The sequence below is a fragment of the Electrona antarctica genome (assembly GCF_951216825.1).
Source record: "Electrona antarctica genome assembly, chromosome: 23".
NCBI lineage: Eukaryota > Metazoa > Chordata > Actinopteri > Myctophiformes > Myctophidae > Electrona > Electrona antarctica.
In genome coordinates, this window is record NC_136804.1 from 3,224,473 (window position 1) to 3,246,580 (window position 22,108).

Sequence of the window (22,108 nt, forward strand, 5' to 3'; positions counted from 1 at the left end):
TAAAGCCAGGCGTTTCTTTGGGCACCCTTTTACCTGGGACAGGCAAAAAACTACAAAAAAGTTACAAAAAGCGGACCCTGTGACATTACATGGCTCTTGAACCGGAAGTATTAGCCGACGCTGTTTCCGTCACTCGATTTGACCCTTCACTAGCATGAAACACGCTAATCTGCTAACCGCAGCCATTTTCTATTGACCTCCTAACATCATGCCTCACTTCGTATCACCTCATCTGAGCCTCAATTCGGAGAAAAACGCAGTTAAAGATCGCGGCCATTACAGGAGTCTATATGCAACCTTCTTTTCAGTTTTTTTGCCCGCTCCAAGACGGCAGCTCCCTATGCGGCAAATATAACATAGATGAGGTATAAGTAAGTAGCCTTGCCGTGGGGCCCATAGGGCAGGAACCTATCTCCTGTTTCTGTAGCGTGAGGCAGCTTGATGTACAAGTACACCCCCTGGACAGGACGTTAGTATGTCGCAAGGACTTACCCCCAATTCAACCCTTGATAGATGAGGTACTGTATACTATAATATAAAGATGGCAACACGGACATACACGGGTGCTGGGTTTTATAAACCATACATGAACGTGTATGGCTCGGTATGCATTAACTGAACTTGTTGGTGTGACATTCAAAGCTTTTATTATTAAAAGCTGCTACAATCAGAGACACCATTGGTCATTTCCTAAAAGCTACAATTACCAACAGCATGGTCATGGTGGGTGAAGGGATAATACTTTGCTTATTAACACGATTAGGCTAAACAAAAAGCAGCTTAATCTAAATCACTGTTTCCCAAACAGTGGGTCGGGACAAATGTATGGGTCGCGGACACATTTTTAGGGGTCCCTTGATTTTTTTTCGTTTGATACATTTTGTTTAATTATTATTTCACAACATTTTCAAAAAACATTCCCAAAAAAGGCTAATGTTTCATGAATTTAAAAACAAAATCCAATGATTTTATTTCAGTAATTTCATAAAGAAATCAAAGAAATATCTAAGAAATTCCATAATTTAGAAAACAAATATTTAAGAAGTAGTGAAAATAGCCGATCTACAAGCTCACAACTCTAGCCTCGCGTAGCCATGATACTGCATGGATATTAGTCTGGTTCCCCTGTGAATCTTTTTGTAACTGCCTCTTTGAAAAAAATATAAACTCAAACTATTGGTTAGAGCAGCGCAGCCTGCTACCTCAGGGGTCCTCAACATTTTTAGCTGGGGACCCCCAGAAATGCTTTGGCCATGTCTTGCCATCAAAGCCAGATTGAAAGCTGGCTATGCGAGGCTATCACAAGTTTGAGCTTGTAGATCTGCTATTTTTAGGGATGCTACGATCAGGTTTTTTGGGACCGATCCCGGTCCGATCACCAATTGCTTTCCTCAAGATCGGCCGATACCGAATGTGAATATTTCCAAAAACACGTCAAAACTGTTCCTTTGTTTGGGGGGGAGGAAGGGGAGAATGTTTAGGCCCGTCACAGAGATGCATAATGATATTATATATCTGATTGACTTTTAGATTGGTTTCTCCAGATAGGGTAAATTGCAGATCACCGATCCGGAAGCCGATTGATCGGAGGATCTCTATCTATTTTCACTAGTTTGGGTCCCGGGGGAATGTCAAATTCCTCGTTTAGGGTCACGGGCTAAAAGGTTTGGGAACCACTGATCCAAATGAACGGGATTTCATATCATTGTTGTATTTGATTGGATACCGTACATTCAATACCCCTGCACTACTTAACAACACAGAAACAGCTTCCATTTCTGCTTTGTGCCATGCCGGATTACTGCGACATCTAAGTCTAGGCGGAATTCAGCCTTCTTCCTTTCCACTGCACAACAAAAGAAATACAGACAGAGGGCAGCTTTTGCCACGGCTGTAGTGTAATCTGTAATGCCAACAGAGTCAAATGAAGTGTGGAGAAGAAGCCTTGGTGAGACTAACCAGGGGAAGTGAAGTGAGACAGGTAGGTATCGACTTTCTTGCAGTCTACGCTATAGATATTACACAACATGGTCCAACACTGTAAGTCCACGCTACAGATATTACAACATGGTCCAACACTTGAAGCAAATTAACATCTTCAGTGGGAGGCGTTAGGCAACACAGATTTAACTATTATGAGGCTAAAGAAGATAATCGATATTGGACACCGACAACATTTCTCTTTTCATGAGATGGGTGTTTCCTATTCTATTTGCCCCACCAGGCCGAAGGCATGGGGACTTGGGGAGAGAGTATGTTTTGCACTCCGTCCGTCCGTGTGTGTGTGCGTGTGTGTGTGTCCGTCTGTTACAGGTGCTTAAAAAAAATCATGTCAAGGAACCACCAACATTATGTATTTGGCCGCGGAACCCCCAGAAGCAAAAATATGAGTTAAAAATGTTTGCTTAAAAAAAAACAAAAAAAACCCTGCATTTACTAACTCTAGCAGAGTATCATCATTCCATTCCTAAACGTTTTGGCTCAAGACCCAAAAGAGATATTAGACGTTTGCCCCGGGACCACATTTGTGAAAATTGCCGATATACAAGCTCACAACGCATCGCTTCACGCCGTGTTGTGAGATGGTAGATCGGCTATTTTCACTACTTCTTAATTATTACAAAAATATATATTCATGAAATATAGATGTGTTTGTTTGTTGGTTTTAAAATTTATAAAATTATTTTAATTTGTTTTATTTAAAAAATATAATATATATTTTGAAATGCATTTAACATTTTATGTAGGAAAAGAAAATTCGATTTTTACTCGAGTCGTGACCCATAAAACTTGGTCCGTCATCCACAACTGGGTCCCGACCATAGAGTATTAAAAGGATAGAGACTGATCTGGCGCAAAGCTCCGCCCCCTCCGCTATTCATGTCAGTGGAAGTTGCTCAGTGGCGTTTTGAAGCACCCGGAAGACTGCCGGAAGTACCGTCTCAGAACGTCTACTTCCGCATTTGACCACCAAATTTTGGTGGTCAAATGCAGAAGTGCAACCGAGCGCTCAATGTTAAAGCCCAGCTGCACGGGGTTTCCCGGTCATGAATACACGGGTCCGCCTGTAGTCCCTCCTCCTACCACTAGGGAGGAGAGCTTCAACGTTGAATAGCCTCACTGGCCCCTTGGTCCCGACCCACTGTTTGTGAGCCAGCAGACTGTACTGTACTCCAGTGTTGTTTTTTTATTTTAATAATTTTTATCCCACGATTTTGTAACCCATTTTTCACCCCCGTGTCAATTATCTAATATGATCCTGGGCTCTACACACCCTCCGCCAACCTAGTCCCCATATATGGGGGACATGGGGAGAGCAACAGACTTGAACTCATGCTTCCTTCATGCCCGAGTGTCCAAGTTGCTCCTTTACACCTGACAGGGGGGAGTTTCCCTGGTTGGACGTAGCGCGTGGAAGGAACACGTTATTCCAACCAGTTCCTTTCCCCTCCATCAGGCGGGGAAAGGCTGGCCAGGGGGAGGTAGTTTAGAGACCAGGATTACTGCATGTTTTTTGTGAGGGTACCTACCCTAGGGGACACAGGGAGAACATGCAAACTCCACACAGAAAGGCCCTTTCGCCAACCACGTCTCGGGTATGGGCACTGATGACGCGGAGGAGGAGACACGCCCCCAGCGCCCACAGCGTCCCGAGCGGGAATTGAACCCAGGACCTTCTAGCTTGAGGCGACAGCACTACCAACTGTGCCACCGTGACCCTCCAGTGTTGTTTTTGACAGCACATTTAGATTTTAGTTTTAGTTTTTGAATAGTTTATTTAGTTTTAGTCACATTGTAGTCACCTGGAATGTTTTTGTGTTAAGTCTAGTTTTAATCGACTAAATCTACAGTTGATTTAATCGGCTAAAATGTATTTTGGCGGGCCTTGATGCCGTCGTAATGGCCGATTTTACACTTGCTGAAAATAGCAGATCTACAAGCTCACAACGTGTAGCGGCGCGACAAAAGGTAGTCGACGAACATTTTCCATCATAGTTTTAGTCCACAAAATCATTGCTAGTGTACTCACCGTCCAGCCTGCGTGTGCCTGTTGCGTGGGCGAGCAGTGCCTCTGCTGCTGCGTGGCGTTCTCTATTGCTACTTTGGCTACTGTGCTTGGGTCCGTACCGGCGGGCACCGCCACCATGGTGGCACTGCTGCCGGCGTTGTTGGGGTCGCTGATGGTAATGATCCGCACGCCCACCTTGTTGGGGATCCCCGACGAGGGCGACGACGACGCATCGAGCCCCGCCTCATCAGCCGGCCTCTTGAGGCCCCGCGCCTCGAGGGAGACCAGACCGTTGGCCGGGGGGGCGGCGGGGTGGCTCTGGGAGGAGGTAATGGAGAGCGGCAGGGGGGAGGTGGCGTTGGGGAGCAGTTGCTGTCTTAGTACGGGCACGGCGTGGCCGAGTCCCATGGGTCCATTGGACAGCTCGAAGCCCGAGGGAGGAGCCCCCCTGGCGCCCCCGCTGCCGATCGCCCCCTGAGGCCCGTTGGCCAGCCGCTCCGCCTGCTGAGGAGGTGGGGCCGGGGGGAGTTCCGAGCCGCGCACGGTGCCCACCACCTCCCCGTTTCCCAAGTACTGTTGTTTGGAAGCGACGTGATTTGGAATGTTCTTGCTAAAGTTGCCGGCAGCGGCGGCGCCGCCACTCTCGCCCCCCCGCTCAAAGTCACACACCCCGTTGACCAGAGTCTTTTTGGGGTCCGGCAGGGGGTTGGCCTCCCCCGGGCCAGGGGAGAGAGCCTGCTTCCCGTTAGCCGGGTGCTGGCCCTCCATCGCCGCCGGGCCGTTGAGGCTGTTCCCTGAGTGGTATGGAGGTAGATTTGTCTCCATGCACTTCCTCCCGTTCAGCAGCTTGGCCCCGCCGCCCCCGGGCGACACGTCCCCGTTACTGGTCTTGCCGTTGGACGACGACCCTCCCTCGGCCAGAGACGAGTTCTCCATCACCTCGATCTTCCTCTCGTGGATGTGCAAGCCCGTGGCGTCCTTGGCCTCCTCCTCCTTCTGACAGATGATCTTGTCCCCCCGGAGGGGAGCGGGGGGCTGCTGCGGGGGCGCCAGAGGGCCGTGCTGGGGGGGGAAGGGAGCTGGGGCGCCGGGCAGCATGCCCCCGGGGGTCACGGCGCCCTGGCTGACGGCGGCGGCCGAGGCGGTGAAGCCCGCGTTGGGCACCACGGTGAAGGTGACCTGGCCTCCGGGCGCCGTGGGACCCTGGATGATGGTGGCGGCCCCGGGGCTGCCGGCAGAGATGAGCTGGCCCGGCAGGAGCTGGACCGTTCCCGTGGCCTGCAGCTGGCCCCCGGGCACCAGCTGGACGTTGAGCTGCTGCTGCTGCCCGGGCTGAGGGGACACTCCCTGGGCGCCGTAGCCGGGTGCCTGGTGGTAGATCACCTGGGGGCTCTGTGCCCCCCGCGCGCCGCTGTTGGGAAGGCCCTGCTGGGGCACCTGCGGCGCGGGGAGGATCAGCTTACCCCCTGGCGTGGCGGGGCCTCGCTTTGGAAGCAGTAGCTGTTTGATCAAGCTGGACTCTGTTGTGGAGGTAGGCTGAGACGACAACGGGGGCGGCTGCTGGGAAATGATCTGGAGCTGCTGAGGTTGCTGCTGCTGCTGATGCCGCTGCATGGACAGCATGTGGCTGATTGTTTGAGGTGGCTGAACCTGCACGTTGGACTGAGAGGCAGCAGGACAGGGACTGGAAGGAGCAGCAGGCTGCCCCGTGATCTGGATAGTCTGGGTGCCGGGCAGAGCCGAGGGGCTGGCCAGAACGATCTGGTGGATGGCCGGGGAGTACGCCGCCGCCGGGCTCTGCTGTTGGTTGGGACCGACGATGACCACACTCTGCTGCTGGTTGGGAGTGGCCGTCGTGGACGCCGGCCCACCCGCCGCTGGTTTCGGGGCGATGTTCTGGAAGGTGACCCGAGAGCCCTGGGTGTTGGGCACGCCGGCAATCGTGAACACCTGCCCGCTGCCCACCTGGAAGTTCTGTATGGAGGAGACCGGCGTCGACACAAAGTGAGCCTCCTGCTGGGGCGGCGCTCCACCCGGATGGCCGGACAACGCGGGAGGGGTCTGGGCCAGAGGCGGCCTCTGCAGGGCAATGGGGGGGCACACGCCCTGCACCCGGGCCGTCAAAATGTGACCCTGCGGCACCTGCTGAAACAGCGTGACGGGGGTCCCGGTGGGGAGCAAGGGGGAGTGTTGCGTAGACGGCGGAGGAGGGGCGCCGATCAGCGGACTGTGGTTCTGGATCACGTGGGCCGACGTGGGGATCTGGATGGCCGGGCCCGGTCGGACCTGCTGGGCTGCCGGCGAGGGGAGGCGTGGACCGGTCGTGTGGGTTGCGAGGGGAGGCTCCTGTGCAGCGAAGGCCATCGGTGGGGTAAGGCTGGGGACCGGGGCCACCACTGGGGCTCGGACGAGCGGAGATCCAGGAAGCCCGGGAGGTAAGCCTTAGGCACACAAAGTCAAAGAAACATTAAACATTGAAGTCCAGCCCTAGTAACCTTGTAGTTAGTTTATGTTTAATACTTGTCATTGAAAATGACAAGTTCACTCAAATATCGCGATTTTTAACGGCACAACTTTAAAATTCGAATCGTGAACTTGAAGTAAACTTTTCATGGTTTATATTGTTTATAATCGTTTTAACCCATTTTGGTGTTTTAATTATGTTATAATTTAGCTATTGAAAAATAGCAGATCTACAAGCTCATAGCGTGCCACCGAGTGGCGCGCTATGAGCTTGTAGGTCTGCTATTTTGGAAAAATCGTGAAAATATTTATTTAAGAAAACTGGAGGATTTAGAAGAATTTAAAAAAAAATTGAGGTCAGGCCTAAATGGGTTAAAATGTTCTACTATAAAATGAAAATAAAACTATGGGGAAAAAATTGCAATATTGAATCGCAATATAAATCGAATCGGCACTCTAGGTATCGAGATCTAATCGGGAGGTAAGTGAATCGTTCCACCCCATTACAAGAGTATTCTTGCCAGATATCCACATCTCTATAATTAATTAATCATATCATCTGCTGTAATAAATTATTCATCATTCATATATATATAATTTGCTAAAATAACCGTCTTACTTAATATTAAGCAATACTGAAAACCAACAGCTTTTTTGCCAATAGTAATTGTAATAATAATAATTGTAGTAATAGTAATTGCCAACAGTCTAGGTCCACTGTGACAGAAGTGGTTGAAAAATCAAGAGCCATGTTGTATGTTTCTAGCTGCAGACTCACTCTCAATCTTCTGCCGTAGTCTGAAAACCCTCCTCTTCAGACACCATCTTAGCCTGTAGCACTTGCCCAAGCCTCGGTACAGGCGTATGCAAAGGCTCAACTTATGTAATTTAGATAGCATTTTATGTAGACAAACTCTATAGTGTATACTCACTCGTTTCAGTTTGTAACCCATTCAGGGCGGGAACCCCTTTTGGTGTTTTAAGCATTCTGTTATACTTTAGCTATTGAAAAATAGCAGCGCTGCGAGCTTGTAGATCTGCCATTTTTGAAAAATCGTGAAATTGTGGCGCAAATATTTGAATATATATTCTTTCAGAGTGAACGTTTTTAGCTCAAATCTTTGATTCTGGGGGGGTCCCCTGGAACAACATATTTTCTGATGGGGGGCGGGCGGCCAAATACAGATAATTCTGGGGGTCCTTGACATGAAAAAGGTTGAGCACCACCGACATAGCAACATAGGTTTTTCAGGATTTAGAATACATTTTGTAGAATCAGAGTAAGGTCTAAATGGGTTAATGACTATTTTAATGTATTTGATGCATTACCATGTGTTGCTCTTGCTTACTGTAAATCACTCTGGATTAAATAAATGCCTAAATTGTACCTGGTGGAGGGTCTCCAGGGCCCTCGGGTTTGGCTGTTGAAGGGGACGCTGGGTTCTGCTGCTGGTAGTACAGCGGTACGGGCAGGGGGATGGCCCTCCGCCTCAGGCCCACCAGGAGGATCTGAACCTGGCCGTTGGCCTTGGGCTCCTCCTGCCGTCGCATGGTGTGGTTGGGGAAGATAGTCCTGTGTGTGGCAAAGAGGAGGCGGAAAGGTGGTTAATTCATTCCTAATTGCCAGACTGCAGATTTTCTTTTTTGCCAGGTGCTTGAAAAGCAGCCTGGACTACATTCTTCGATAGCATCCGTAAATATGACCTTAGTAGACACCTTTTCATGATTGGCTGCCAATGGGAGACTTGCCCATAAAACCCATAGTCTGAACGGCGCAACAAGAAGCCCTATTGGCTGCTGTTGTGTATGGGATTAACACGAGTGACGTTGGACCCCATTTATAAACCGACAGCAACAGAAGCTAATGTTATGAGCTAACTGGAGCTAGAGGAAAGCCATAACAAAACAGAGAATGAACCAACAAAGGAACCTCTGAAACGAATGAAAAAGGGGGGGGGGGGGGGGGGGGGGGGGGGGAACATCATCCCTGGTGAGACTAATTAAATATCTACGCAGTGATGAAAGAAAAAACAGGTGCGCTTCCTCTGGAAACTGCCTTTGTTTAAGGCAGTGGGTGCTCAGCTTCGAAAAGAACGTAACTAAGAAACCAACTAAATGGAGAAAGCGGCACCCCAAAATAAAAAAATGCAAGACTGGCTCAGATGCAATTTCTCATGTTTATTTGAGAACGCGTTTCGGCAGTAGCCTTCTTCAGAGCAGTGATGTTAGTTTGAAGTTCCAGACTTATTAATGTCTACGCAGTGATGTTGCCAGGCTAACGATCTATAGCCAGAGATGCCTTGAATCAGCTCATTCGATCAATAGATTTGTATGTCAAGTCAATGTTTTAAAAAAAAAGGAAACAACTTGATGAACCCATTTCAACCAATTGCTCTTCTATTCTGGCCATGGAAAAGGTTTCAGCCAATCGCATTAACTCTTCTGTCGCAGGTAGTTTAGACTCTGGAGGGCCTGACACCGACACACTGCCAGTGTCAGACCCACGTGTCATTAAATGCACCCATTGTTTACAACGGCTGCAGTCACACTGGAGGCGTCAAGTGGACGAGCCAAAAGCTGCCGATGCCTGCCGACGAGTCTTTCAGCGCTACGTTCTATTTTGGAGCGTCAACACATGGCACAGACAGAGAAGGCGAAGCGAGTGAAAAGGGACAATGGAGCACAGGCTCAGACTCCCAGTGCCGGTGCCGTTGCCGTTGCGTGCGCAGCGTGTGTGTTTTGGTATGTCATTTAATTTGGGTTTGTGCGATGCAGTTCAAATTATTGATCATTGCCGGTGCGGCATGCGATACAATTATATGTTTGTTCACTGTTGAGTGCCAACAGTGAACTTAATACAATGAAAATCTGTGTTGAAAAATGACATAATGGTAGTAATATTTAAAGTGAAATATTTATTTGTAGTGTGCATACAATTCAAAAACGATTTTCTTCTTGCTTGGATTCATGCAAAAGTGAAGGGAAATCACACAATACAGGGTGCTGGGAACCAACCGTAAGCATTTGAGGAAGCCAGTAGAGTTTAAGATGTTGCTTCGGCCCATTTTACTGCAAGTGGCCAGGTACTCCGAGTACATCTCTGACCGCGACACAGTGCCCTCGGGGATGGCCTCAAAGTGTGCATGCAGCCTGTTGGATGACACAGAACAAAGCGAGTAGTACGAGAGATCATCATACTATTCACAAAAGGTGTCTTAACGTGGCAGCTTCTTAACCCATTTTGGGCGGGAACCCCTTTTGGTGTTAGCATTATGTTATGCTTTAGCTATTGAAAAATAGCAGATCTACAAGCTCATAGCGCGCCACCGAGTGGTGCGCTACGAGCTTGACTGACATAGAAACATAGCTTTTTCAGAAAACGGTCAGGATGTAGAAGACATTTTTAGAATCTGATCTCAGGTCAGAATGGGTTAAACACATTATGATTTCAACAGATGATCTCATTTAGTGAAAACCAAATCTGTTTAAACAGCTGATGAAAAAGGGGGCACCAAACAATCAGACCATGTTGTCTTGTCTATAGCAGCGTTACGCTTAGGACACAACAGTGAGTTGGGTATTTTCGGTTTGCTATATTCGGTTCTAAACACTAATTATGCTAAGGATGTCTTCCAATCAAACCGTGGGGGGGGCTTGGACGTGTACACACGTCTTTAGGCCTTTTTTAATGATATCAAACGACATCGCTCTAATTCAATTTTGTATTTTCTTGTTTTTGGCCTTTCTTTCTTCAGCGATCCTAGAGCTGTTTCACGCATGCGCACTGCTGTTCACTTCCTTGTTTACGGCCCGACTAAAGTGTCCCTTTACTCTAAATCTACGGCGCTCTCCATGGTTTTGACCAAAACACTGATGTTCTGTACTCATTTATGTCTTAACCTAGCATCTCTTTTGTAATATAAACGCTTCTAGAGAGACTTTAGATGTGACAGTGCGAGGTAGTTCCCCGGCAAAAGAAGTGTTAATTATCATCATTTCAAAAGAATTCCACAACAAATTCAAAAATGTTCCTAAGTTAAACACAAATTCAAACTTGTGTTTGAATTGGGGGGGGGGGGGGGGGGGGGCAATCCATTAATTAGACGGGAAGAAATACTTTTCGGGATTAATCCCGACGATATGAATCGATTTATTGAAATAAAAAAATCGATTTTCAAAAATAAAAGAATAAAAAATAAAAAAATAAATGTTTTAGGGGGCTAGTTATATAAAAATAAAAAAATGGAAATTTTTCTGGAAAATATGTTTTGTTTAAAATATCGTGAAAATCATATCTTTGGGTCACAAGGGGATACTTCACATTCCTCTTTTGGTCTCGAGCTAAAAGGTTTGGGAACAACTGGTCTATGGGAGATGGTCTACAAACATTTAAATGGTAGAACTTTATAATAATGAGATAATGAAAGAGACCGTATGAAATCTTAAGCGTAAAAGAACGATTTAGAGGGCGATGAAAGGTAGGAATGTCTCTTACCACTGCAGTGTAAACTTATCACCATCCACTTCAGCAATACCAGGTGGAGGAGGAGGAGTGGACTGGGCTGGGGCTCTTGTTACTGCAGACACAAAAGCATAATAAGATTAACAATTAAGAAAAGGTAGGTACCCTCACAAAAACATGCAGTAATCCTGGTCTCCTATACTGCCTCCCCCTGGTCAGCCGGGGCACCTGATGGATGGGAAAAGAACCGGTTGTAATAACGTATTGCTTCCACGCGCTACGTCCAGCCGGGGAAACGGGCACCTCCCCAACCCCCCCCTCGGCCCAGTCAGGTGAAAAGAAGCGGCTTGGACTCCTCATGCAGATAGGACGCATGAGGTCAGTCCGTTCCTCTCCCCAGGTTGGCAGAGAGAGTGTAGCGTCAAGGATTTCATTAGACAAATTAACACTGGATGAAAAGAAATGGGTTACAAAAATCGTGGGATAAAAATAAGTCATCATAATCACTTATTTAATGAGGAAAGAATGATTTGGTGTGAAATACGGCAACACTTTTGACACGATGGGCAGTTCTAGTGCAATACAAGTTGCATTTCTTTGTGGAATTCCCAGGGTTATCCACAAGATGTCAGCAAACCAGTGCACTTGCTGCTGAATCAACAGGTGATGGCATGGGCCTGACACTCACCCCTCAACTTAGCATGACCTTCCATTCTATACTCCCAATTATACGATCAGCACAGTGCTTAATGTGGACACAGCACACGTGTTTCCACATCCAAGAATTTAGCAGGCAGTGCCGTATTGGTTCAAAATGTTGGTTTTTCAAAAAATATATATAGTTTTTTTTTCCCATGATTTTGTAACCCATTTTTTTCACCCAGTGTAAATTGTCTAATGTAATCCTGGGCTCTACTCGCCCTCTGCCAACCCGGGGAGAGCAACGGACTGACCTCATTCTTCCTTCAATGCATGAGTCCAAGCCGCTTCTTTTCACCTGACAAGAGGGGAGTTTCCCCAGCCGGACGTAGTGCGTGGAAGGAACACGTTATTCCGACCAGTTCCTTTCCCCTCCATCAGGTGCCCCGGATGGCCAGGGGGAGGTAGTTTAGAGACCAGGATTACTGCATGTTTTGTGACACGGGGAGAACATGCAAACTCCACACAGAAAGGCCCTTTCGTCAACCCCGCCTCGGGTATGGGCACCGATGACGCGGAGGAGAGAACACGCCCCCAGCACCCACCCGCGGGAATCAAACCCAGGACCTTCTAGCTGTGAGGCGACAGCGATACCGACTGCACCACCGTGCCCCCAGTTTTTAAATTTGTCACCTAGGTTGGGTTTACAGTACAATGTGTTGTCTGTAATGGAAAGGTAAAACCAATGATCCATGTATAAAGATGATACAGGTAATATCCCTTCCTTCACTGTGAAATGATAGGTCGTCCGTAACGGGTCCATATGACATTGGTGCACGTTTCAATATGAAACTAAAGAAACTTTTTTTTCGAGAATGGTTTGCCCCGTTTACTTGGGTCTGACATCACCACATATCCCCAATTCTGCCCTTAATGTGAGTTTTTATATACACACACACAACATAAAATGACCAATTAAAGCTGCGAAACACCCGCTTTGAAATGTACAGCAAATTAGACAGCGGTGATTAAAACAATTAACATTGATTGCAAATTCAATTGAAACAAAAGTCACACTATGGTTCCGGGTGCGCACTCGGAATCGGGACCACTTGGCAGATGTTGTGGTAGTGTGAACGCTGCGTACCGTTCTCGGGAGCGGATCACCCAACCGTTCCCCTACCGCATGGAGGTAGTCTCGGTAGGGATGGAGCTCGTTAATTTTCATTGATAACGAGCGGCTTATTGATCAGGCTCATCGAGCCGGGTTCTTATCGAGAACACCATCGACCATTTTCTATTATTTTGTGGAAAGACGGGAGACGACCATAAATTCTGAACAGAACCAGTATCATTTACTAAGGGCCTTCAAATATACAGTATATTTCCAACAGACCTTTTACTTTGGGAAAATAATATTGGAAAAAAAACTGCTAACTAACTGGTTATTGTGTGAACAGTCACTTTAAAAGCCTTTGTGTACCCGGGCAGCCCTGGTTGGCAGGCATCAACACACTTTTAGACTGTTTGTGCCTGCATGGGTGATAAGTTAGTATTTCTTGATCTCCTCTCGATTGTTTAAAGGTATATTCAGTGATTTCGCTTCATTCAAATATCACTTATTTTTTCTTTTTATTTGGATAATCCTCCCTACTATAGAGTGTGCTGACCATATAAGGAGTTCCTCCCTGTCCCCAGTGAGCCCCTGGGGTCAAAAAACCCTAGTTTCAGTTTTGGTGGCGGGTGGCAAAGCCTTCATCCAATCAGGATGAAAGGGGCCTTCCTCCAATCATGTGTGGGGGCGGGCCTTGGTGCACATGCTGTTGCACTTCCCCCCACAGTAGAGCGTGTGCATGTGCACATTTTGTTACCGGGGCGGACTGGGTGGTTTTCCAAATCACCCAAATCACTGAATGCTCCTTTAAAGGTATATTCAGTGATTTTACTTAATTCAAATATCACTTATTTTTGAGTGGTGTAAACCACTCCTACAACTGGCTTTGTTAGTCTGTCTGTGCTCAAAAAATTAGCATGGTTGCTATGTTCACCCGGGTGTGATTTCATTACGTCAGACATGATTTCATTACGTCAGACAGGCTATATAAGACCTTACACCACTCAGTTCACACGGGTGTGATTTTTTTTCTTTTTTTCTGGATAATCCTCCCTACTATAGAGTGTTCTGACCATATAAGGAGTTCCTCCCTGTCCCCAGTGAGCCCCTGGTGTCAAAAAACCCTAGTTTCAGTTTTGGTGGCGGGTGGCAAAGCCTTCATCCAATCAAGATATGGGGGCCTTCCTCCAATCATGATCGACTGGGGGCGGGCCTTGGTGCACATGCTGTTGGCCTGTTGCACTTCCCCCCACTGTAGAGCGTGCATGTGCACATTTTGTTACCGGGGCGGACTGGGTGGTTTTCCAAATCACCCAAATCACTGAATGCTCTTTTAAACATGACATCATGGGCCTACCGGGTACTCCATAAGCTTGTTATCAGGGTTTTTTCGGGTAGCGCGTTTCGAGCTCCATCCCTAGTCTCGGGACCGATTGAAGTGTACTCGGATACGGATCTCTGCAATGTGAAAGCACTGAATACAGTTGAATGAAGTGTACTCGGGTGCGGAAGAATCGTGGCCACTAGCGGGGACCAGGCAATCGTATTCGGGAACAGTTAAGAATCAAACAAGTCGGTGTGAATCTGCCCTAAGTGACTGTTTCCCCCATTCAGGACGGGAACCCCTTTTGGTGCTTTAAGCATTATGTTATACTTTATTGAAAAATAGCATATCTACAAGCACAGAGTGCTGCGCTACAAGCTATTTTGGAAAAATCGTGAAAATGTGGCACAAATCTTTGAATATATATTCTTTCACAGCGAACGTTAACTCAAATCTTTGCTTCTGCGGGGTCCCTGGAACTACATATTTTGAGATGGGGGTCCGCGGCCCAATAGAAATAATTCTGGGGGTCCTTGACATAGAAACATGGTTTTTCAGAATCGACCTTAGTCCAAAATGGGTTAACTTGATAACTTAACTTACCACCAGGTACTGGTGATCCAGGTGCAGGTGTTCCAGGTACAGGTGCTGGTGCAGGTACCGTTGCTCCAGGTACCGGTACCTGCTCTACAAGCTGCGGCCGAACCTCTGCCGCCTGGCTGGCACTGGCCTGGTGCTCGATCAGCTTCACAGCTGTGAGAGCGTCCGGTCCAAATGTGTGCAGGTCTACAGACACTAGCCGCACCAACAGGTCTGATCATCCAATCGGTTGGTTTGGGGGAGGTAGGGGTGTGGTACAAAACAAACAAAAGCTTAGAGTGTCAGAAATGAGATATGCGGGTAGAAATAAGCTAAATGCCCATTTCAAATCATTCATAGCCAAGAGACTACCCCCCCACCTCTTTATAACCCCCTTCGCTTTTCCCCAACCTGTACATGTCTTCTTTTTTTTTTAATGTTTTGTGATGATTTGAATTTTGTTATTTTTCATGTCATGATTAGGAATTGACTATCGTTTTAGACTTGTTGTCTGACCGTTTCTGACAACAAGTGTCTGACCGTTTACATTTCTGCCTAATAAAGTGTTCAATCAATCCATTCCACTAAAGGGGTTGGGCCAAATAACAGAACACTCTCCGAACACGTGCCCAGACCGGCAGTGTAGTGCCCGATACTGTGCTGTGTTGTCATCAAAACATTGCATTGCGTTATTACGTAAACCAGGAAGTAGCAGCCTGACACAGAGACGAACAGTGCAGCAGCAGCCAATCGTTTACTTTTTTTTTTTACACAATATGAACATATTAAACAACAGACATTTCCCGGCGTTTGTCCTCGTATTCAATTCCAATTTACAGAAGAGTGTTAAAACAGGTAAATCCTTGTATTTTAGCTTTTATGTAGACACCTTTTATCTCTCCCATACGATTTATTCTATTTGTGCTTTTGTCTTTGTTTAAAAAGAAACCCACACTGAACTGAGGGGCACTCGAATCATCGTACATCATCAAGAATGGTGGTCCCTTATTGGCCAAGGGTTCCCACCGACATACATATGCCGATTTGCTCACACACGTATGACGTAAATTCTCCTTTAATTGTCAATGGCAATTAATGTTTGCATTCAGACAACACAAACATTAAACACTATAGCTGTTTATAGGAGGGGCTAGCGCCCCTCAAAAATGACAAAAACCCTTGGACAAAGAAATGTTATTTGAAAAATGTTGCATAACATGATTATTGATGTCCTTAAATAAAGAATATATACAAAAAATAAAATAAAAACAGGTGGCCGTACCTATGCTGTGGTCGACAGCGGCGATCCTGCTGCAGGGACTCTCTCCCAGCTGCGCGAGGAGGTAGAGCACCTCCAGCGAGGCCATGAGGAGCATGAGGTCGGGCAGCGTGAGGAGAGCCACCACCTCCCGGTACGACTCCTGGTCCACGTACTCGCAGATCAACACGCCGTTGTCCTCCGCCTTGCTGAGGTTGCCCAGGATCTCCATGGCTGGAAGGAGAGTCACGCAAAAGACAACCAAACTATTGAACCCATTCAGGACGTGAGGACAGGAACCTCTTTTGGTTCATAGCTTGTAGATCTGGGGGTCCTTGACATGAAGAAGTTTAACCCATTTTGACCTGAGATCAGATTCTAAAAATGTCTTCTACATCCTGACAGTTTTCTGAAAAAGCTACGTTTCTGTCAGTCGTTCTTCAATTTTTCAAAAATAGCAGACCTACAAGCTTGTAGCGCGCCACTCGGTGGCGCGCTATGAGCTTGTAGCTCTGCTATTTTTCAATAGCTAAAGCATAACATAATGCCAACACCAAAAGGGGTTCCCGCCCAAAATGGGTTAAGAACCACGGACATAGAAACATGGGTTTTTCAGAAAACTGTCAGGATTTAGAAGACATTTGTAGAATCTGATCTCAGGTCTGAATGGGTTAAACACGACCTAGTCATGACTGGCTGCCTCCTAGCGACCTCACTAGTGACCTAGTCATGATTGGCTGCCTCCTAAGCCAATGGGAGTCTGAACTGAATAAAAACCCATACTCTGAACTGATGTTATGAGCCAACTGGAGCTTACAGGAAAGCCATAACCAAACGGTGAGGGAACCAACAAAAGAATGTCGGAAACCACCGCTTATTGCACCTGGCAGTTATGACCGAGCAATTTTCTTGCTAAACTATGTGCCGAAGGCACACCAACTGGCCAAGTTTAAATTTCAATAACCAACCTAGAAGCTGCTGTGACACGGTGAGTGAGGTCGTAGATCTTATATTCTTGCATTTTTTTAAAGTGGAAAAATTGTATCATTAGGCTACAAAATGTGCCTTTGTATTGGGAAATCAGTGTGCACAAAGTACTGATATCGTAAATTAAATTGTGAATAGTTGTATACAGTATTGCAATAACAATGTGCGGTACTGTAATAATGTGTGCCTCGGCACACCGTTTTGGAAACACTGCTCATAGCACAGTTAAAGCTGCTATAAGCAATAATATGTCTTATATATCTTTTTATTTTATTTTTGGTATTCAGACAGCCAGCAATGGGCAGAACGGTTCCAAAAATAATTTAGTCTCTGTGACACATCTAGGGGCCACAATCTGCATTCAAAGATGTTCCTAGAAGCTTTGTAATTGGTCGAAAAAAACCCGGTCGCAATGACTAACCAATCAGGAAGCAGACAGGCAAATCGACCAAATGTTGACATATGTGACCTAAATTTGATCGAAGGACTGCCATTGGATTTTTTTGAATTTTCGTTTTTTCATGTCATATGAAAGCAGGGAATCATAGCTTCAAATTGACATATTGGTTGTTCAGTTTGACCCACCAGTTTGAGAGATATGGCTTATAGAAAAATGTCTTGCAGGAGTAGTGGGAAAAAGACCAAGCAGAGAAAATGGACTTCTAAGCTTTAGTTCAGTGATCTGTGACTTTAGGGGGCGCTGTTTTCCCTTCATTCCTCCATTAGTCAACCAGCAGTGTTGCCATGTCTGCTTATTATAATTAGTTGGCCTTGTTTCTAAAGAAAAATAATGCATAGGCCTACTGTACCAATTTTATAATAATTTATAACCCGTTAATAAAAATGTATTTGACAAAAATAAAGTGTAGTTGATTATTTGGGCTTGTTTTTAAAGTGTAGTTGATTATGGACACATAATTAAAAAAAAAACAAATTGTGCCCTCTTGGCTCTTCTCTTAATCTGTTTCATTAGCCTGTTATTATTATTATTTGTCTGCAGATCTGTAAATAATTTATGCCAGACACAAGATTTGTGTTGTTTGTATGCATGTAGATCGCCTATTTTCGCTTATTTTGGGCTTGTTTTCATATACCGGGTTGCTTATTTCTCTCGCAGAAACTGGCAACACCGCAATGATAGCCGTTAGCTACATTTAGCTAATATATTGATATCAATCGTGTAGCTAAAACAAGTACATTATCGCGCTATATTACATATCGATGCGATCTGCGTTATTATGACCTTAATTTTCATGGCAGGTACATTCCAAAGCAACTAATAATAACCACGTTATGGTGACATAATGTTACAATGTTTACAATACATTCATTCGAGTCTTCTTCTTCTACTATTGGAAATAGGAAGCCATTTCCGCATTTTCCATTGTTGTGGTCAGCAGTGCCCCCAGCTGGAACATTAGCATGAATTAGCTTTAGGCGGACCAAAATAAACACACTTTTTACAAAATATCGTTGTTAATACTTCTTTCTGTGCTATTTCTGTTAGCCAGTTAGTAAAAGACTAGTATTATCTTCCAAAACGATTGTGTACAAAAAGGCGGATTTTAGCGGAATTTTCATACTTTAGCATGGAAGCCGTATGTCTAGTTAGCATTGGTTAACCCAATGGTTATAACATTAGACATAGTGACATGTTTAAGCATTTATTTCATATTTATATGTCGATATCAGCTCTGACATTTATTTCAGACCTGCTCTAACATGACATGAATAATAATATAGCTTCAGATTATTTTAGACAGAAAAATAGTTTTTCAGCTGTCCTCGACAGTTGCCACCCCCGCGATGGCAGTCTCTATATCGCGTGTGGTCACATATTATTGCTTATAGCAGCTTTAAGAGAAATGTTGTATGCTCTGGGTGAAATTACTTGAAACGTAAACAACCGGGGAGGCGGTTTCTCCCGAGTTAAGTCACAACATAATCATGAAAAGCAGCAAACCACAGATGACATTGATTACACTGAGACAAGAGAACCCTTAGGCCACACATGCAAAAATAAATCAAGAGCAGTGGCAGCGGCCCGGGCGGCTAGTGTAGCGGTCCTAGGCACCTAGGCTGCTAAGCCAGCCTGACGGCTTGTCGCGGGTTCGACTCCCGATCCCGACGACCTTTGCCGCGTGTCACCCTCCCCCATCTCTCTCCCCATTTCCTGTCACCATACTGTACACCAGGGGTGCCCAAAAGGTAGATCGCGATCTACCAGTAGATCACAAAGGCTGTGCAGGTAGATCACATGACATGCCCCTAAAGAGTATTTCATTTAAATATATTGAAGAAAAAAAACGATTAAAAAAAAAAAACATTTCTCCCCCTCTATATTTCCCATTCCAAGTGCATTTGTCTTATACTGTACAGAATGTAAGACGAACTCTACTATTCCGAAGCCCCCTCAGGTACATATTTAAACTATTTTCAGCAATGGTATAATAATTGATTTGGTGGGTAGATCTTGCCGAGCAGTGGCAGCAGCAGCTTAAATTCAAATGCCTGGGACTGACCTCTCATTTTGAGGAACCGGTCCCTGGCCATCAAGCATTTGGTGATAGTGTGAAACATTAGATGGGTCGTTCTGAAGTCCACAGGATCCAGCTGGAGCTGTAAGAGAGGGGGGGGGGGGGGAACAGATGATTTGGCATTGTGTTCTTTATCCAAATGAAGAGTATTCGACCATCCTTCCAAGATAAATTAAATTCCAAATGGTACGAAATAAGCTCAACAGGCTTACAAGGTTTGCGTTTCATGTCACAGGCTGCAGGGGGTATTCTGTTATACCTTACATCGAACCATGAAACACTATACATTGACATTAAAAAAAACATATTGAATATCATGTTAATCTCCCCCCAAAAAGAAAGAGCAGAGCCTTCATAGATAGAAAATAAAACAAAAAACACGTCATGGAAGCAATATTGATTTGGGGACCATTCAGAATCCTTGAACGGATTACAGCGAGCCCCCCCCAGGCTACGCAATAATATGCCACAATATCACGCAAGAGCCCAGATCCTGGCTAGCCAATTAATGACATCAAAAGGTTTATTCGACTCTATCGGAGCCCTTATGCAAAAAAGCTTCTAAAAATAGGAGTGCTGAATGCTGATGTAGGACCACTGACTAATTCACAACGCATAACGCATCACTATGCCTTCAGAGACCAAAACACAGCGTTGCTACGCACTTTCCATTTTAAATGTTCCAAACTTCTGCCAGACCTTCATTTCTCAATGACTTTAGTATGACCGATCTTCGTCCATAACCGACTGTGTAACAATACAAGTTCCATCCACACTAGAGGATGACACAGGAGTGGATTTTACTCCCGTCCCAGTCCCATCCTTTTTTTATAATATTTGTTTTATCCCACGATTTTGTAAACCATTTTTCACCCCTTTGTCAATTATCTAATGTGATCCTGGGCTCTACACACCCTCCGCCAGCCTAGTCCCCATATATGGGGGACATGGGGAGAGCAACGGACTTGAACTCATGCTTCCTTCATGCCCGAGTGTCCAAGTTGCTCCTTTACACCTGACAGGGGGGAGTTTCCCTGGTTGGACGTAGCGCGTGGAAGGAACACGTTATTCCAACCAGTTCCTTTCCCCTCCATCAGGCGCCCCGGCTGGCCAGGCAGTTTAGAGACCAGGATTACTGCATGTTTTTTGTGAGGGTACCTACCCTAGGGGTCACGGGGAGAACATGCAAACTCCACACAGTGCCAGTCCCATCCTACTACCAAAAAAAAAAGAATCCCATCCCGTGCCACTCCCGGTAGAATAACTCCCGATCCCGTCTCGCTCCCACTCAAAATGACTCCCGTTGCTTTTTAGTTTTGATTTTATTAATAAGTTAGTCATTAGGAAAGGAAATGGATTTTGTGTTCTTTTTTTAGATTACTGTGTTTCATGCAGTTTTAATTCAAAAGCTATGACACCAGAAACATTTAATCTGTGGTAATATAATGAGGTCCCATTGACTTTTCATTCCCGTCCCAATCACGGGATTAACCCATTTTGGGCGAGAACCCCTTTTGGTGTTAGCATTATGTTTTGCTTTAGCTATTGAAAAATAGCAGATCTACAAGCTCATAGCGCGCCACCAAGTGGCGCGCTACGAGCTTGTAGGTCTGCTATTTTTGAAAAATCGAAGAACCACTGACATAGAAACATAGCTTTTTCAGAAAACTGTCAGGATGTAGAAGACATTTTTAGAATCTGATCTCAGGTCAGAATGGGCTAATAAAAAAATGTAATCCCATCCCTGCAGGAAACCCACAGGAATTATAAACCACACAATCTATGGCGAACAATCAGTGGAAATAGCAGATCTACAAGCTCAGAACACCACATCGCAACAGTATGCATCGTTTGCTTGTAGATCGGTTGGTTTCGACAAATATATGTTTATTTAGTGGAGGGAAAACGAAAGGGGGCCTAGTGTAGAGTACCTGGGGGACGCCAGGCAATCACGTATTTATGGTTTAACTCCGTCCCATACGGACGACTTGCAGAATAACGCAAAGAGACAATCCTCAGTAGGCCCATCACAATTATTACATAATTGCCAAATTGCAATTATTTGAGATAATCACAATAATTCTTCAATTCTTACAACACGTGTTGTAAGCTTGTAGATCAAATATTTCCACAGTTTCTTGAAAAGTAAAACTCATTAAATGTATGAGTATGAGCCTATTTAAGTCATTGTCAATTCTGCCCTGTGCAATTTGTGATTACGAAGCCTAAAAGGCAAACAGAAATACAAATTGTTAACGTTCTAATGCAAAAAACACAATTAAATCATTAATCGCAATTATGTGTGTGTCAATTCATCGTCAACTTAAATTTGTAATTGACAGCCCTAATCCTCAGCTTTCGTTTTCAGAGCTCGAACCATTCAAACGCCTCTAAAGTCTGTCCCCGGCCGGCTCCCCAGAGACAGACGATCCAGAGAGAAAGACAGAGTTACGACAACTCCGTGCACTTCATGGGGCCAGTCCAATGGCGGCTCTTCTACATAGACTTCTATTGACAAAGTGCTAGGCGAAGAGTGACAATGTCCTGGACGGGAAGTTGGCAGAATGCACTGGAGTGGACTCAGGCTCAGCTTTAATGATCTTAAATTCGTGTATTTTAGATCGTTTTTTTGTAATAGTACAACATAAACATTACAGAGACATTAGTTGTCACTGTACAATACTTTAAAACAGTTGTCATGTTGCACGCATACCTAAAATTGCTGATATTTGCACC

The 22,108-nt window shown here is 45.4% G+C and overlaps 1 protein-coding gene across 1 annotated transcript in view; it reads right to left on the reverse strand.

Moving 5' to 3' along the window:
• arid2 (AT-rich interactive domain 2) overlaps positions 1 to 22,108 on the reverse strand; it is a 57,112-nt gene that overhangs the window by 12,343 nt on the left and 22,661 nt on the right. The window contains exons 9-15 of the mRNA XM_079494864.1: positions 19,358 to 19,454; positions 15,873 to 16,082; positions 14,615 to 14,824; positions 10,968 to 11,049; positions 9,488 to 9,622; positions 7,861 to 8,045; positions 4,031 to 6,450 (exon numbers count right to left, since the gene is read on the reverse strand). Of these exons, the coding sequence (XP_079350990.1) occupies positions 4,031 to 6,450; positions 7,861 to 8,045; positions 9,488 to 9,622; positions 10,968 to 11,049; positions 14,615 to 14,824; positions 15,873 to 16,082; positions 19,358 to 19,454 (3,339 nt within the window). The remainder of the gene's footprint in view (positions 1 to 4,030; positions 6,451 to 7,860; positions 8,046 to 9,487; positions 9,623 to 10,967; positions 11,050 to 14,614; positions 14,825 to 15,872; positions 16,083 to 19,357; positions 19,455 to 22,108) is intronic.